The sequence below is a fragment of the Amborella trichopoda genome, chromosome 11, assembly GCF_054954075.1.
Source record: "Amborella trichopoda isolate Santa Cruz 75 chromosome 11, AtrichopodaSantaCruz75HAP2 v2.0, whole genome shotgun sequence".
In the NCBI taxonomy this organism is placed as follows: domain Eukaryota; kingdom Viridiplantae; phylum Streptophyta; class Magnoliopsida; order Amborellales; family Amborellaceae; genus Amborella; species Amborella trichopoda.
This window is the reverse complement of record NC_142346.1, coordinates 48,560,776-48,576,066: the sequence shown is the minus strand read 5'-3', so window position 1 is coordinate 48,576,066 and position 15,291 is coordinate 48,560,776. Positions and strand designations below refer to the sequence as shown.

The 15,291-nt window shown below is 38.1% G+C and overlaps 2 protein-coding genes across 6 annotated transcripts; one reads left to right on the top strand and one right to left on the bottom strand.

Moving 5' to 3' along the window:
- Window positions 1–125: 125 nt before the first annotated feature.
- LOC18427825 (2-C-methyl-D-erythritol 4-phosphate cytidylyltransferase, chloroplastic) lies at window positions 126–10,040 on the bottom strand. Of its 4 annotated transcripts, none has more exons than XR_016043856.1 (11): window positions 9,430–10,038; window positions 9,183–9,245; window positions 8,435–8,490; window positions 8,247–8,326; window positions 6,621–6,703; window positions 3,125–3,202; window positions 2,093–2,151; window positions 1,112–1,180; window positions 924–970; window positions 607–697; window positions 126–427 (listed from the first exon to the last, which is right to left on the bottom strand). XR_016043856.1 is itself a non-coding variant. In XM_006836870.4 (11 exons), the coding sequence occupies exons 1-11, from the start codon at window positions 9,700–9,702 to the stop codon at window positions 359–361; spliced, it is 978 nt and encodes a 325-aa protein (XP_006836933.1). In that variant the 5' UTR covers window positions 9,703–10,040; the 3' UTR covers window positions 126–358. The 4 variants fall into 4 exon arrangements, 1 of the variants encoding a protein (XP_006836933.1); XM_006836870.4 differs by having other exon boundaries at window positions 2,093–2,161; window positions 9,430–10,040; XR_016043858.1 differs by lacking the exons at window positions 8,247–8,326; window positions 8,435–8,490 and having other exon boundaries at window positions 2,093–2,161.
- A 70-nt stretch (window positions 10,041–10,110) lies between these two features.
- On the top strand, window positions 10,111–14,550 carry LOC105420163 (protein FAR1-RELATED SEQUENCE 3-like). Of its 2 annotated transcripts, XM_020663299.2 has the most exons (5): window positions 10,111–10,387; window positions 11,727–11,891; window positions 11,980–13,424; window positions 13,610–13,700; window positions 14,365–14,550. In XM_020663299.2, the coding sequence occupies exons 3-4, from the start codon at window positions 12,496–12,498 to the stop codon at window positions 13,641–13,643; spliced, it is 963 nt and encodes a 320-aa protein (XP_020518958.2). In that variant the 5' UTR covers window positions 10,111–10,387; window positions 11,727–11,891; window positions 11,980–12,495; the 3' UTR covers window positions 13,644–13,700; window positions 14,365–14,550. The 2 variants fall into 2 exon arrangements, with proteins under 2 accessions (XP_020518958.2, XP_011621051.3); XM_011622749.3 differs by lacking the exon at window positions 10,111–10,387 and having other exon boundaries at window positions 10,437–11,891; window positions 14,361–14,550.
- Window positions 14,551–15,291: the final 741 nt, after the last annotated feature.

The following is a 15,291-nucleotide window of genomic DNA, read 5'->3' as shown; positions in this document are numbered from 1 at the left end:
GGAACCCATAAGCACAGTGTTGGGGTAGTGGCTTGATGTAGTTCCTAGATTAAATCCTTTATATTTTAAATTGTGAACTCTCTGGTTTGCTTATCAGTTTACTTGAGTGGAACGATGCAAACAAATAAACCAATAAAATATGTATTAATAAAACAAAAGTGGATGAATTACGATACAGTTGTTTTTTTTATTTTCATTAGTGTCAGTGTGTCACCAACGAAATACAGCACAGAAATATAGTTGCCAGTTGGGAACTTGGTAAAGGAAATCTGGCATAGTACATCCTCACTTCGCAAAGCAATACAGCTTGAGAGAGAGAGAGAGAGGGAGAGAGAGAGAGAGAGAGTAGCACAAGTTACTATGGGGAGGTCCCTTCATTGAGGTTCAATATCCTCTCCGCAAGAAGCAAATCGTCAGGAGTTGTCACCTAAAACAGAGGAGCAGTTTTAGACCAAGTTACTCTGATTTTTTTTTTTTGAGAATGTAAGTTACTCTGATTATCGGCATTCTTTTCTGAAAGTGTTCAGGGTTTTTTTTCTTTCACCCTAAAATGATGCCATAAACATGCATTTTACTTCATAAAAAACATAGTAGACAGCTAGCTACCTTGATGTTAGTGTAGGAACCCACAGTGATGTAAACAGGATGGTTAAGATACTCCACAATGGAGACATCATCTGTCACTTCAAGTCCTTTACTGTAGCAGCACAATAACTATCAGTTAGCTTGCCTAACGAGTTGAATACGCTTGAAAAAAAAGGTCAAAATAAAATCTATTTACTACATATAAAGAGTTAGAAATGTGAGAGAGAGAGAGAGAGAGAGAGAGAGAGAGAATTGTACAGAAGTTCTTAGTGAATTTATGCATACGATAATTGTACAGAGTAGTTATGCATATGATAGTTTCAGAGGATGGTCAATACCTATGGACAAGCTCAAATCCTTTCCTAAGCAACTCCGGCTTGATAACCTATGTAAGCATTTATCAAAGCATTCAACTGATGAAATATTTGGAAAACCTCAAGCTTCAAGAAGCTCATGAAAATGTGGAATACAAATTAGCTCAAAAGCAATCTCAATCATCCATTAAAAAAATAGAAGAATGAACAACCTGTGGGGTCTGCATTTCCCAGAGTGTTTTCCGGTCTAGTGTTTTGACTACAAATAATTCACTATTTGCCTGCAAAATGTAGCATATAAATAAGAAGAAGTGCAACATCAAGTATTAGGTTACCACACACATGAAGGTCTCTCTCTCTCTCTCTATGTATCTCTCTCTCTTGCACACACACACAACACACAATTTGCATCTTTTTGTGTGTATGCATGTGCTTAAAATACCTATAGTTCTTGATTATCTGGTTGTCAGTGGAGGAACTTCCAATTTTGCCGCATTTTCTTTCTGTTCTTTTTGTTAACTAACATAAAATGGGAAGAATTTTGTATATTTAGATACTTGGTTACACCCCATTTCAATTTTGAAGTGCTCTCCCAGAAAAACACGTGCAGTACATGCAGCAAGTTAATCATGGAACTCAGTGAATTTCATTCTTATAGGAACATGTCCAAATAACTTACATATATTCTTGCAAATAATCATATAAGGGTTTAGAAATTGAACAGTGCTCTCAAACCAAATGCTGGTCTCCACCTGAAGTTGCATAGCTAACATTTGGAAAGTTTAAAGAAACAGAAACTCTTTCATATTAAGCTAAAATCATCTCATAAAATGAAGGGAAACTCACTCCTACAAAAGCAGGACATAACCTCATTCACAGCTATTCTAAACACAACAGAAAGATAGGATTTAGAACAAGATGCGCAAAACAATTACAAGAAGGAAATATAGAACACCCAAGCTAATTGCCTTGTTCTTTGTTGCTAACTACCCAAACTAGTTATTAGAAAAAAGAAAAAGTGTTGCCAAGCTGGGCCTTTTCTGTCACAAAGTTATCACTAATTATTCCTTTTAATGGCTTTCTCAAAGTACATCTGGTCCACATTGCAGACTAAGATGGAAATATTGCGGAAGAAAAATTGAAAACAAGCGATACTTTTAAGAGATGCACATATATAGGTTCTTTCCACATACCTCTTTGATTGTAGCTTTAACAGGAACACCGAGAACAGCTGCCCCATTCAGCAAACCATCTTTTAGGACCTAGCAAACAACAAATTAGATACAAGGCGGTGTACAATTTTGAGATAATCAAGAGATATATAATCTAGTCCAAAGTAAGAGCCACACATACAATTATTATTTGGTGATTCACAATCTTTTTGGAAATAGGTAGGCGATGATTAACTTTTACTAGTAAATTAGTACATTTCATACAGTGAACATCAAGACGGTGAAGATAATATATGGGGTGACAGTGCTTTGTTGGACTTGGGAACTGACACCTAAAGGAAGAAAATGTGATAGAGAATGATGCTTAATAAATATGAGGGCTCAAAAATCAGGGATTGAATGTGGAGGATGGAATATTTTCAGAGCCTGAAAAATCATATTCTATAGATGGATGATTGTTGGAAAGACCTGCAGTTTGTAATCTTGAAAGGGATTGATGCAAGAATATGGTGTGGAGCTGTAGAAGAGTGGTTTCTTTGATTTCAGCATTGCATGAAATGGGGACTAACAGTTAGCGAGTCTTCGCTGACAGTGTGCGTTTCTAAACCCCCCCCCCCCCCCCCCCCCCCCCTCCTCTCTCTCTCTCTCTCTCTCTCTCTCTCTCTCTCTCTCTCTCTCTCTCTCTCTCTCTCTCTCTCTCTCTCTCTTTTCAGTCGAAGAATTTGAACAATGATTTTGGTTATTTGCTAAAGAAAAAGAGTGCTTCATATGGGACCTGGACAATGCTAATTCATTCTAATGCAAAGGATAACTAAGTTCACCTGGACAATGCTAATTCATTCTAATGCAAAGGATAACTAAGTTCACCTGGACAATGCTAATTCATTCTAATGCAAAGGATAACTAAGTTCTATAATGGCTAAACAGCTCTGTCCCAATTTCTTCAGAGTTTTCATATTTTCCAATATAAATAACAGGGCTAAATTTATTACATATCCAATATCTTGAACCTCAAAGCCAATGTATATACTATATAGCATCTAGATGTCAAACCTTTTTGACATCTCCCGAGGATACAAGAGGCCTTGCCGAATCATGGATGCATACAAGCTCCGAACTTCTATCAATTTCCTGTAGAAAGTCAAAGGCAATCAAGTCTTTAAAATCAACTGTAAGACACACGACTTAAGTTGCACATAAACTACACACTATGCATAAACACACCTTTCTAAATTACAAAGACAGATGCGATGCGCAGGCATGAAAATCACATCTACATTAGACTAAGATGTTTGCAATCTACAAATTATTCTCATTCAAGTCAATATTCATGTATATGATTTTGAAAAAGCTGCTGAAGTTCAGTACATCCCAAACCATGATTTTGCGATAGAAGTATACCGCGATCCAGTAGCCTATAGAAAAATCATAGTCCAGTGGGACACCATCATCCATTAAAATGAACAGCGAGGAGACTGGGGTTACTATTGCGCCATGGCTCATTCAGGTATGTCCCACTCTTTCCATCACATCATGTCAATTCCCAAATATTGGTATCATAAACACAACACAAATCTAACATTTCATTATATGTTTAAGGTATCAATTTTTGAGGAGGAAGATTATAAATACCTTACACAAGCCTATCACAACAACCATGATTATGATATAAAGAGAGAACAGTCGTGCATTGGACTAATACTAAGACATGAAGTGGATGTAGAAGTCAGATCGGAATATTGACACATGTAGGCCCATTAGTACAAATCCAGGATGAGTTCCAAAATTTTATCCCAGAACCAAGGGCCCCCTACTCAGCTAACAAATCAGCTCAAGTTATTGCCACAGTCCACAAAATGGAAGATAACAACTGCAGACATGATTTCCGGTTCTTCAGAAAGTGACAACACTTCCAATACTAAGAACATCTTACTAGCCCATTTGACAGCATCCATTGAGTGCCCCTCGGTGATCAGAGGCCGAATGATGATCCACTAAATCCTTAAACCTTAATGAGTCTCAACTTTTGTGGTTTCATCTCCTCATTGGCTTCAATAGGCATGTTGAACTATCCTAAATTCGAAACTCTCACCTTCCTTCCAAACTCAACTGGTCAAGAAAAACATTCTGCAATAATGTCAAAATTAAGGCATACAATAACACTAGATGCCAGTTATTACACATTTCATAATAAACAAATTCCATCTCTTCCCTTCAAATCACTTCCAATTCCTCAAATAATCAACCTTGAAGTCCTCAGACCTTTATAACCATTCTAAAGAATCACGGTACCCCTTTTCTTATCCACCATAACCACCTCTGACACAAGTCTAGGGGGTGTGGCTCCTACATAGTTTAACATGTGAGGTGGGCACATAAAGAAAGGGTTTTTGCTTATGCCTGGCAACTCGTCTGGCCCATGATACTAGCTTGGCTTGGTCCCTACAGGGCTGGCCCAGGGCTGGACATGGCCTAAGAGGCCCTAGCCCTTTTTGGGTTGGGCTAGGTGAACTGGGCATAATAGATTCAAAGTGAAAAGAGAAAAAAAAAAGGAAAAATCCTCGGGCCACATTTTGTGGCCCTGACCTAATTTTTCAGGGCTAGGGCATCTGGCCAATTGCCAACCCTAGTTTTTGGTGGGGGCTGGCAGCCAGCAGGGCTAGTCCAGGTCGTAGCCCGGCTCTGGTCCCTATTGGCATGGACTTGTTTGGGTTGAGCCAGGCCCAGCTGAGACTAATAGATTCAAAGTGAAAAAAGGAAAAAAACATAAAAAAAAGGAAAAAAGATGGCCATGGTCCTGTCAAGGCCCGCAAGGGCGGCCCGGCCCTAAGGCCACATTTTGTGGCCCATGTGCTAAGTTTTCAGAAGCCAGCGCCTGGCCAACCCTATTTTTGATAGGTTTTGTAATTCTATTTAGGTTAGGACTTAAAAATCCTAAAGGGTTTTAAGTTTCTTACAAAGCAGTGTTCACTTCCACTGCTCAAGCGAGTACTTGGGCCCTTGCAAAGCCGGGTACTTGAGCGAGTCCAAGCCGACTCCTCTGACTCTAGCCCGAACCATGGAAAGTGGCTGAAAAAGCCCCATAAAAGGGGAAATCCTCGAAAATTCTGAAGAAATCCCTGAAAAGATAAAAACTAGTATAAATGAAAAAATGATAAACAATATAAAAAGCATGTAAAAGATTGAAAATGAGCCTTTTTGTAAAGGATGCGCTGACTATATTTTTCCAGTCCACCCCTTAGGGGGTGAACTTGGCTTCCTCTCTCTTGTACACTTCTTACCCAGTAATACAATGTTAACCTTTCTCAAAAAAAAAAAAACGATTGAAAATGATGACAGATTGATGTTATTTGCTGATAATTTCATATAATATGAAAAATTGGTATAACATCGAATGATATTGTACATACAAAATTGAAAAAATAAGTACTAATTATAAAGCAATTACAATTAATTTAGTAAAAATTCAATCAAATGAATTTAAATTGAAAAATAAAATTTAACCAAAAATTTGAGGCTGATTCCCCAATCATTGCACTTGGTGCGAATTGATGCCTCTAGTCCTTATCAAAGCTTCCTAAGATCATCCTCACCATATGAACCCTCCCAACTATTTGGGGTCAGCTACATGAATCTTGTTACGTCGTTTTGTATTATCAAGGGCCATCCCCTCACTCAGATCATAAGTCACATTATCTTTTCTCACTACTTCCATCTATGTCTTTTAAGGCATTCTCCTTGTCCTTTTAGTGCCTTCCAGTTGAACCAAATCACCCCTCCCAACAGGTATTGTTCTAGGTAGAGGCTGCACATGACCAGAATATCTAAATCTACTTTCCCTCATTTTATCGCCTATTGGAGCTACCGTAAATTCCCTCGAATGTACTCGTTCCTAATTCTATCCTTCCCAATCTTACCATTCATCTATCTCAACATCCTCATCTCAGCTACATTGAAATACATGCACCAACCATCCGCCTCTATCTCGTTAAAGACCACCAACTCAGCCACCTAATTTCGAGCAATAAACACCAGGACCATGAACCTAAAGCACCTTGTGGCTCTCCAACACTCCATAAATCCTGGCAAGAACTAACTCTAATCCATCTCGATCCACCTCATCCTCTTCTAAAGTTTTGTTCAACCCCACTATACCCGTTGACCTCCGAGTTCATAAGGGGCAGATGGCTTTCAGTATTACAACCTGCAAATGAACTTCATGCATTCCTTCAGATAATAGTTACTCAAGTTTTTTAGGAGCCAAAATTAATCAAATGACTAGTGGCACCAATTACCCGAGCAATGTCAATCTGTCAACAATTTAGTTACCAAAAAGAAGTATATGACACACCATGCAGGCATAAGCAATTCGAACAAAAATTTCAAAAACATCAAGGTGGCTAAAATTTTTATGGAACTCAGCAGAAGTCCAGGGAGATACTTGATAACATTAGAAAACTCAAAGGTCATCCAATGTGCCATAAATAAGAACATATTAAGAATATGAATAATGACAGAGAAAATGAAGTGCACTAAGCTTTACACAAACCTGGAGCCCATTGAACACTGAATCTTGTCTCTCCTTTCCAGGCAGTGCAAATTTAAGGTCAACACATATCTCTTGAGTAGTGTCTGAAAAACAAGATGACTGAGCTGTCATATCTCTACAACATTTTGAAAAAGTTGCAGAGAAATTTCCATCTATTTTGGTACAAGCACAAATATCAATTAAGCACAGGTTTTACAATGTTCTATGATTTGGTGAAACCAGTTAAGTAGGACCAAACTAACAACAGTCATCTATCAAATTGGCATTCAATCCAAATAGTAATACCATGACATGTTTGGGATTGTAAGGATATTCAAGTTCAAGAGTATTAAGGGTATTGTATCAGTCCTTGTGATATACTAGATAAATGTGCAAGTTTATTAGATTTAACTTTCATCCATTTCTCTCTCGCTCAACATGATAGTAGAACAGCTTCTGGCCTAAATTAGCCTTTATACAAGAGAGAACAATGAAGGAGAACCACTTGTCGGAGCAGAGAAGGAAGCTGACTTTAATAGGGAAAATAGATGTTGCTCATGCCCATGGAGGCCTGAAAAAGTGTTGATCAAAATTTTCCAACAGAGTAGCCTGTTGAACATCTCCTTCGACCACAGGTGCTCGAGACCAACTGCATGGTGGACAATTGGGCCAAATAAAGCGCCCTAAGCGGAAGCCTCAACGTTAATTACTCCTAGGAAATCAGCACATCTGCAGCTCTGTTTATATCAATCTCTAAGCCTATTCTTTAGTGGATTCAAGATATCCTCGCATGGCCTTTTTTTTGTAAGGCCTGATATTTTGTGAATCTTGTGCTCACATACAATGTAGTGCAGATTGTAACATATACTTCTATATAATAGGGTGAATAACAATGAAAAAGAAAAGAAAGAAGCTGACAGTCACAAAATAGGTGTTGGAGCTTTAAAAATAGCCACCTTCGTAGAGTAGGTTTCTTTTTGAAAGAATAATCCACGAGAGAAAACCAAGATTATTTTTTGTTTTGCAAGAAAAACTTCCTTTAAAGTACATATTGCGGCAGTAGGCCATGAAAACCTGCAACTTGACATTAAAGAATCAGATGGAGCCTTTGGCAGGATATACATAATACATCTTGATGCTTTCGTTTGTCATATGAAATGGGAATAAACATATCAAACATTGATAAACATTGAGACTTAATTTTCCTTTGGATTGGTACTCACATGTTTTACACGAAGGCCCCAAGTGATCACCACTCCTAACCTTGTTCTTGCAAGAAAGTGCTTCTTAGATCTTGTGGATCCAGTTCATGAGTGCTTAATAGCATTTATTTTAACATTAAGAATTGCTGGTTGTTAACACTAGATAATGAATACACAACTATCCACATGTTTCATGCAAGACAGCAAGAAACAAACAGCCACAATAGTTTCGAGAGCTCCTTTGATTGACTTTTCATGATGGCAGAAGACACAAGCATCCCTCTTCCAATAATTGCTGCATCTAATTTCATAATCCATTTCCATTACAGCCCAGTAAAATGGGGTAACTTTCAGCAGCATCAGATTTGAAGGGAAATTTGGAAAGAGTAAAGGGAAGACGTATGTCTGAGGCTAAGTTAGTCAAGAGATCGAGAAATTTCCGAACCTTCAAATATGTCCTCGTAGGATGGATCACAGACTACTACAATTTCCTTCACTTCAAGGAGACGAGAGAAAGTGTAGAAACTGCACTAAAGAAATAATGGATTTCATACAGGAATCATGTATATCAATGCATGCATTAATATTTGTATTAAAAGACCAATTTGAAAACATAAAATATAAGTCAGCTACCTATACAGAGCAATTGGTTGTCCCAAAAGCGGTAGATACTGTTTCGGCATGTTCACCTATATCATAGATATACAGAATTACAATAACAACACTGGATACACACAAGCAACATAAAGTACTGCACATGTGCACCTTACTTATGAATTATCAGAAGGACGAGCAGGGAGTAGCACCAATTGAACCAGTATTTTCACACAAACCAGCCGAATGTCAAGTACAATCCAAGAAGCACTGATTGATTCCTAAAGCATTACGCAATTGCTATAGAAGGAACCAGGATTAAAAAAAAATGGAAAATTGGACCCTGAATCGTCAGGGGACTGATTCCTGATCCAACATAAAATAAAAAAAGTAAAAATAAGCACACCTTTCAAGCTTTCCTAGCTTCCAGTTCAAAATTAAAAGAGAACTCACAAAGAAAAACAACAGTCAAGAAACAATGGCATCGCCATCATAAAAAGGAAAACGACATCGGATGGTTGATCACCAATTGTTGTTGAATCAGCTATTCAATTCCATACCTCAAATTGCTAGATTCATCAATTATCAAACCAAATTTATCACAAAGAAGCTCAATTATTTTCCACACCAAATATCCACAAATACGCCATTTATTTATAAACTTTCAGAATGATCACATTGTTCTTATCCAGTGTTTCTCCTCTGCTTTTACTTAGGTACTGAAAACCTCGAATTCTCGAAGTAATATTTCAAATAAAGAGTTTGAAATAAAGAGATTGAGACTTACACCCATTCGCTTCCCTTGACCCCCTGCCAATAAAACAACAGAGACAGTCTTCTCCCTAACCCCCTTCAAGAAACAAAACAAACCTCAGTGAAGAGGAAATAAGAGTCGGATTCAAGGGAAATTCAATAAAAATTCCAAGAAATTCAAAGAGAACAAACGAATTAGAACCCTAATAGGAAAGCCAATTAGCAACATTTCCCTGTGCTATTGAAAAAGTCTCAGTTGAATCAAAATTTCAGTATCTTACTGTATTAGTTTCGCCATCTGTCGAAGCTTTGATAGCTCCAAAGCGAAGGGTTCTCCTAGTTCCAATCACATTACTGGGAGAACCAACTCGTGATCCAAATAATAAGTCACTACTGGACCAAAACCCAAATCCTTTTTTCTTTGCAGAAAGTGTTAAGCTGTAGTTACAAATGGCTTGGTTCTGGACGACAGTGGACAAGGAATGGAGCGTAAATGGAGTGAGAGGAAGCGCTTGTATTGGTGGAGAGAGAAGAAAGGGATTGGAGAGGGCCATGATTTCTCAATTCACAGCAGAAGAAGAAGCTCGATGTTGATTGAGAGAGAGAATTGAATAGAGCGAGAAATGAGGAGAGAGAGTTGAAGAGAGCGAGAAATGAAGAGAGATTCCAGGGATTGGAGAGAAAATCGAAGAGAGAGATAGAGAGGAGAGATTTGAAGAGAGAGAGGAATGAGAATGAAAAATGGAGAGTAGGAGAGAGAACTGAAGAGAGAGAAAGAGAGCGAGAGAAAGAATGCACGTTTGGCGGGCAAAAAGAGACAAGAAAATAGTATCTTCACATGTTTGGGTCATGCGATGTAATGCACTGGTCCACTCTTTCTAATCTACCGTACATGAATTGATTGGACGGAGGCCCATATATTTCTTGCATTTTTTTTAGGCATTTCTCCTCCAAAAATCCGCGAGCTGAATGAAAGGTAATATCCACTGTCCCTTAACAAAACGATCGGTGATGAATGGCTAGTCCTTGTGCCATGCACTCTATACACATCATAAATCCTAAAATGCCTGCTTTCCCGCCACTGAACGAGACTGCTTTCCCGCCTCTCTCTCTCTCTGTGAAGTTCAAACTTCAGACCCCCTCTGTTTCTCTTTCTCTCTCCTCCGTTTTAAACTTTAATATCTTTTTTCGTTAGCCCATCATCTCTCTCTCTGCACTGCCAGACAGATTACATTGTTGGTAAGCATAGCCTCTCTCTCTATCATTACTTTGGCTTTGTCTCGTTTCTGTTGTGGGGGTTTGATGAAGGCCAGAAAATATCTACTTTTATTCTTTATTTCTTCTTCCTTTCTTTTTTGATAAATTGATTAGAGTATTGGGATTTCAATCGCAGGGAAGAAATGGCCAAGGCCCACATGCAAAATTAACCCATCTTCAAATTGATCTCTCTCTCTCTCTCTCTCTTTCTCTTGCCTTTACAACCTCATTCGATCCTTCCGTAGTAGCTCAATGTGCAGAGATTGTTTCATTTTTCATCTTTTTTAATTTTTATTTTGATTTACTCTAGTTCAGAAGATTCACAATGATTAGTCCTTAGGTTGTTATTTTCAATAGATTTTCCATTGCCTTTATTCTGTGTTATTTTACCTTTCCTAATGTTAATCTTGCTTAATGATGTGAGCTCTTGTTAATCTTGATATAATGGGCCTTAAGCTTATTCTTCATTTGTCGCTATTCCTTATATCTGGTTTTTTGTATCTGTTTTTGCAGGTATTCCTCTTTCCAACTTATGTCTGGTTTTTTATTTTTTGGTTTTTGTTGTTGGACTTTATAATTTCACGAAGATCAGTCGTCATTGATTTGTGTTATTTGTGATTTCTTGGTTCTTTTTCCTTTATTTCTAGTCAAGTTAATAAGACCTTATTTAGTTTTTTCTGTCCATCGAAATTCATTAATATAGCGCCTCACATGGCTTACTCTGCCACTTTGCAAGTGTTTCTCATCAAATTCTGCATCCTTTTCATTCCTCATGCTATCTTATGCTTCTTACTAGTTTATATTTATCTCTCTCTCTTTCTATCAACTTGTTGAGATCCCCCTTTATCATGGTCGTGCATGGAATGTCTTGTTTCTGGGAAATTATCAATTTTCCCATAAGAGAAGAACAATTTAACATTTTACCCTTGTCTGGTCATATAATTTCAAAATGCGCATGTGAAACAAATGGTCTTGAGTTGGAATAGTTGCAAATGGCTAAAAGCTTAAATTGTTTCTCTTGTCGGTATCTTGATAATTTCCCTTCTTTTTTTTGTGTAATATCACTTGTAATGCCAGCTCCAAACTAACAGTTAATTGATCGACAACCATGCCCTTTTGAAATTTACATTAAAACAAGATCTGTATGTTCACTAACACCTTGGTTAAACATGAGTTTCTGTTTTTTATGCTCTCTTTTACATCAAATGATCTAAGATTGACACACCTTATTCATTCTTTATCTCCTTTATTTGCTATAAATAATGATTCCTTTTCTTGTTCCTTTTGGACATTTTCTTGTGGAACACATTTGATCTTGCAGAAGAGAAAAGCAAATTCAAAACAAGTATGATGCCTGGAAATGGAGATCAAGTTGGTGGATCAAGGAATGATGTCTTCGACTCCCAAGATTGCAAGGATGGGATCCTTAGTGTGAAAGGGCGACTTCAAGGAAAAGACATTGAATGGATAACAGAGTTTTTCAGCAGTAAGAAAGCACAAAATCCGTATTTCTTTTTTAACATTAATTTCACAAAAGAGGGCCGCATACTCAATTTCTTATGGATTGATGCCAGGTTTCGGATAGCATATGAGCACTTTAGCGACATGGTTATCTTTGACTCCACATATAAGATTAATTACTCCGGAGTGTGCCCCATTTTTTGACCATCATAATGATATCATATGTTTTGGGTGTGAATTGTTGAGCAATGAAACAAAGAGTTCCTTTGTTTGGCTGTTTAGTCAATGGCTCGAAGCAATGGATGCACGCCAATCAGGCTCAATTATTACCAACCAAGATCCAGCAATGGCAGCTGCAATTGCACAAGTACTCCCAAGAACTCGTCATCTTTTTTGTAAATGGCAATTCCCGAGAAAGTTCCCAAAGGAGTTGGGCCCATGGGTACCCACAATTTAAGGAAGATTTCGTTAAATGCATAGACGCGAATGTGACAATAAAAGAGTACAAATCCAGTCGGTCAACTCTTGTCGATAAATATGAACTTAGGGAGGATTACTAGCTCAAAAATTTATATAAATGCCGTGCTCAATGGGTGGGAGTGTACTTGGAAAGACTTTTTTTCTCAGGAATGACTGCTAAACGGCGAGGGTATGCTATAAATGAATATTTTGGTCCATATGTGAAGTCACATACGAGCCTCCAAATGTTTATAACTGAATGCCAAAGAGCAATAGACAACCGGTCCGAGAAAGAGATGGAGGCACATGTGAACACATTCAAGTCCAAACTGGTTCTCAGGACGCCATTTATCGCTGGGAAGCAAGCAGCAAATATTTACACCCATGAGATATTTGAAGAATTTCAGACGGAATTAGTAAAATCTTCTAATGCCATTTCAAATAAACTAGAAGAGGATGGGCCAGTTACTACCTTTAAGGTGACGGAATTTGAGGATAGAACGTTATCCCATATTGTTACATTCAATGCTTCAGAAATGAATGCAAATTGTATCTGCCACTTGTATGAATCTTTTGGCATTCTTTGTGCACATATACTTAAGGTTTTTAATATGTGCAATGTTATGGAGCCCCCTTCTCATTACATAATGAAGCGTTGGACAAGGAATGCAACAAAGGTGGATACTGTTGATGAACACAGCGACCAAGTATGCAGTCATTCTCAAGAGACCCAAAATGTACGCTATAATCATCTATGTCGTCAACTCACCAAAATTGCGATCATGGGGTCAAGAAGTATGGCTGCTTATGAATTTACAATGCATGGTCTTCAAAGATTGGTCAATGAGATTGCTACTAAAAAGTGCCTCGGGACCACCTCACAGCATGCAACTTTGAGCCATAGTAACGTTAATGAGGATGTCAATCAAACATCAGAAACTGACTCATACGTGGTGTGTTATCCACAATGTGAAGAAGGGCTACCTACTATCAACACACCGGAACCTGGAAGGGAGGGGGAGAAAAAGAAAAGGAAATGTTATGTATGCAAGGGAAGTGGTCATGACAGGCGCAATTGTCCAATATTGAGAAGTGCAATGTAAGGAAATTTCTTTGCTTTTTTTCTCTTTTGTGGGTATTCAACTGTTAATTTGGGATTAATAATTAGATAAGTTGTCTGTAATGAGTTTGAGATTTTGCTTACGAAGTATGAAAATTTGATTTAAAGCTGATTGCCTTAATCTTGTGACTCAAATTGCTAATTACTGTTGCATTGGTTTTTAGGGCCAGTTATAAGCTTCATAAGTGCATCGTTTAATCTCAGCATTACGGGGCCAAGGACTAGCGACTAGCTTGTGTGTTGGGTCATAACCAGGTAAAACGAGTTATTGTTTGTTAGTGCTTAGACACGCGATTCCTTTATATTCACTTCGTTAGGACCTAGTTAACAATCACAATCTATGCTAGCTTCATGGCTGTATTTTTCATATATGTGGCTGAAGCTATTGCATAGACTAATTCCTTCATTTTTAGGCTTCTCATGTCACTAAAATCTAATGCAATCTGATGCTTTGTGCTTATATTTTGGGTTTGTATGCAATGCAAGCACTTGAGTTTCCAACAGTTTGTTAGCATTGCCCCAACTTTCCATTGCCAAGCAGACTGCTAAGCAGTGTGTTGTTCCTTCACTCAAAATCATCAGTTTTGTTCTACAAACTTTGAACAAAGAGCGTTAGAAGCCCTTGAGTGGAGCTACTACACACCTCAACCCTTTCTTGTTGACATTTGATGCTGGCAGGATGCTAGCCAACAATAGGAAACTCAAGTGCCCGAAACTCAAGTCTGTCAATTTATATCTTTCCTAGTTTTCATCTCAAGTGCTCATTATCTCTAAGATAGGGTTAAGCCTAACCTTTCTTATGAAATGACTGGTATCCAGTTCATGCTATCTTTCCAACTTAACCGATCTCATGAATTTTTTAAGGTAAAATATGGCTTCTTATAGTTGTGATGAGATTATGTTTCTTGTTCTAAGCCAGGGCCTTCTTTCTTTCTGGTGGATCTAGTGGATGAAGCAAAAGTGTGTTGAACAGAGGAGGATTTTTGGGATGCTACTGATCAATGAAAAGCTGTATGCCAAATGTGTAGCTGGATTCATGAGGCTTCAAGCCAAAGGATCCTATATTTTCTTGTTGTGGAAATCAAATTCCTGTTAAGATTTATAATCTCTCTCTCTCTCTCTCTCTCTCTCTCTCTCTCTCTCTCTCTCTCTCTCTCTCTCACACACACACACACACACACACACACACACACACACACACATGGATATCTCAAGTTTGTGCTTTGCTTAGGTTGGAATATCTTCTTAGGTATACTTGCAGGGTAGAAGATGTTGTCTAATTCAGTGGTGTCATAGTTACGGTTCAGTATGTTTGTTTGCTGTGAAATACTGACCAGTGGCCTATCCATAGTTTTTTGTTGATTGGAAAAACACACGTTGTCCTATAATGGTTCAAGAATGATTTAGTTGAAAATGGTCCACTAGTTTTGTGTGAGTGCTGTTCGTGTGTAATTAGCGTATGCTTTTCTTTGTGAGAACTCTGGTTGGGTTCTCTGCTTGCTTGCTGGTTCTGTCTATAATATGGCTTTCTATGTACATGTATTGGATCTTGTTCTATGAGCTGGTCTTGTGTGTTGACTTTAAAACTTATGGGAATGATTCAGTTGAGTACAGTGGTTTTGTCTTAATGATTGCCTTATAAATCTCTTGTGAGTACTGATTTGAATATCTTTAACTGCATGACTAGTCTATTGGGTAGCATATGGTTCTTTGTGTGAGTGCCAGTGTTTGCAAAATCGAATTGGAACGGTTAACCGGACATGGGCCTGGAGGCGGTTTAACCGGTCCAATTGATAAACTGGCCGATTCAATCGTTCTAACTGGGCAAGTCCCGGGCGGTCAAAAA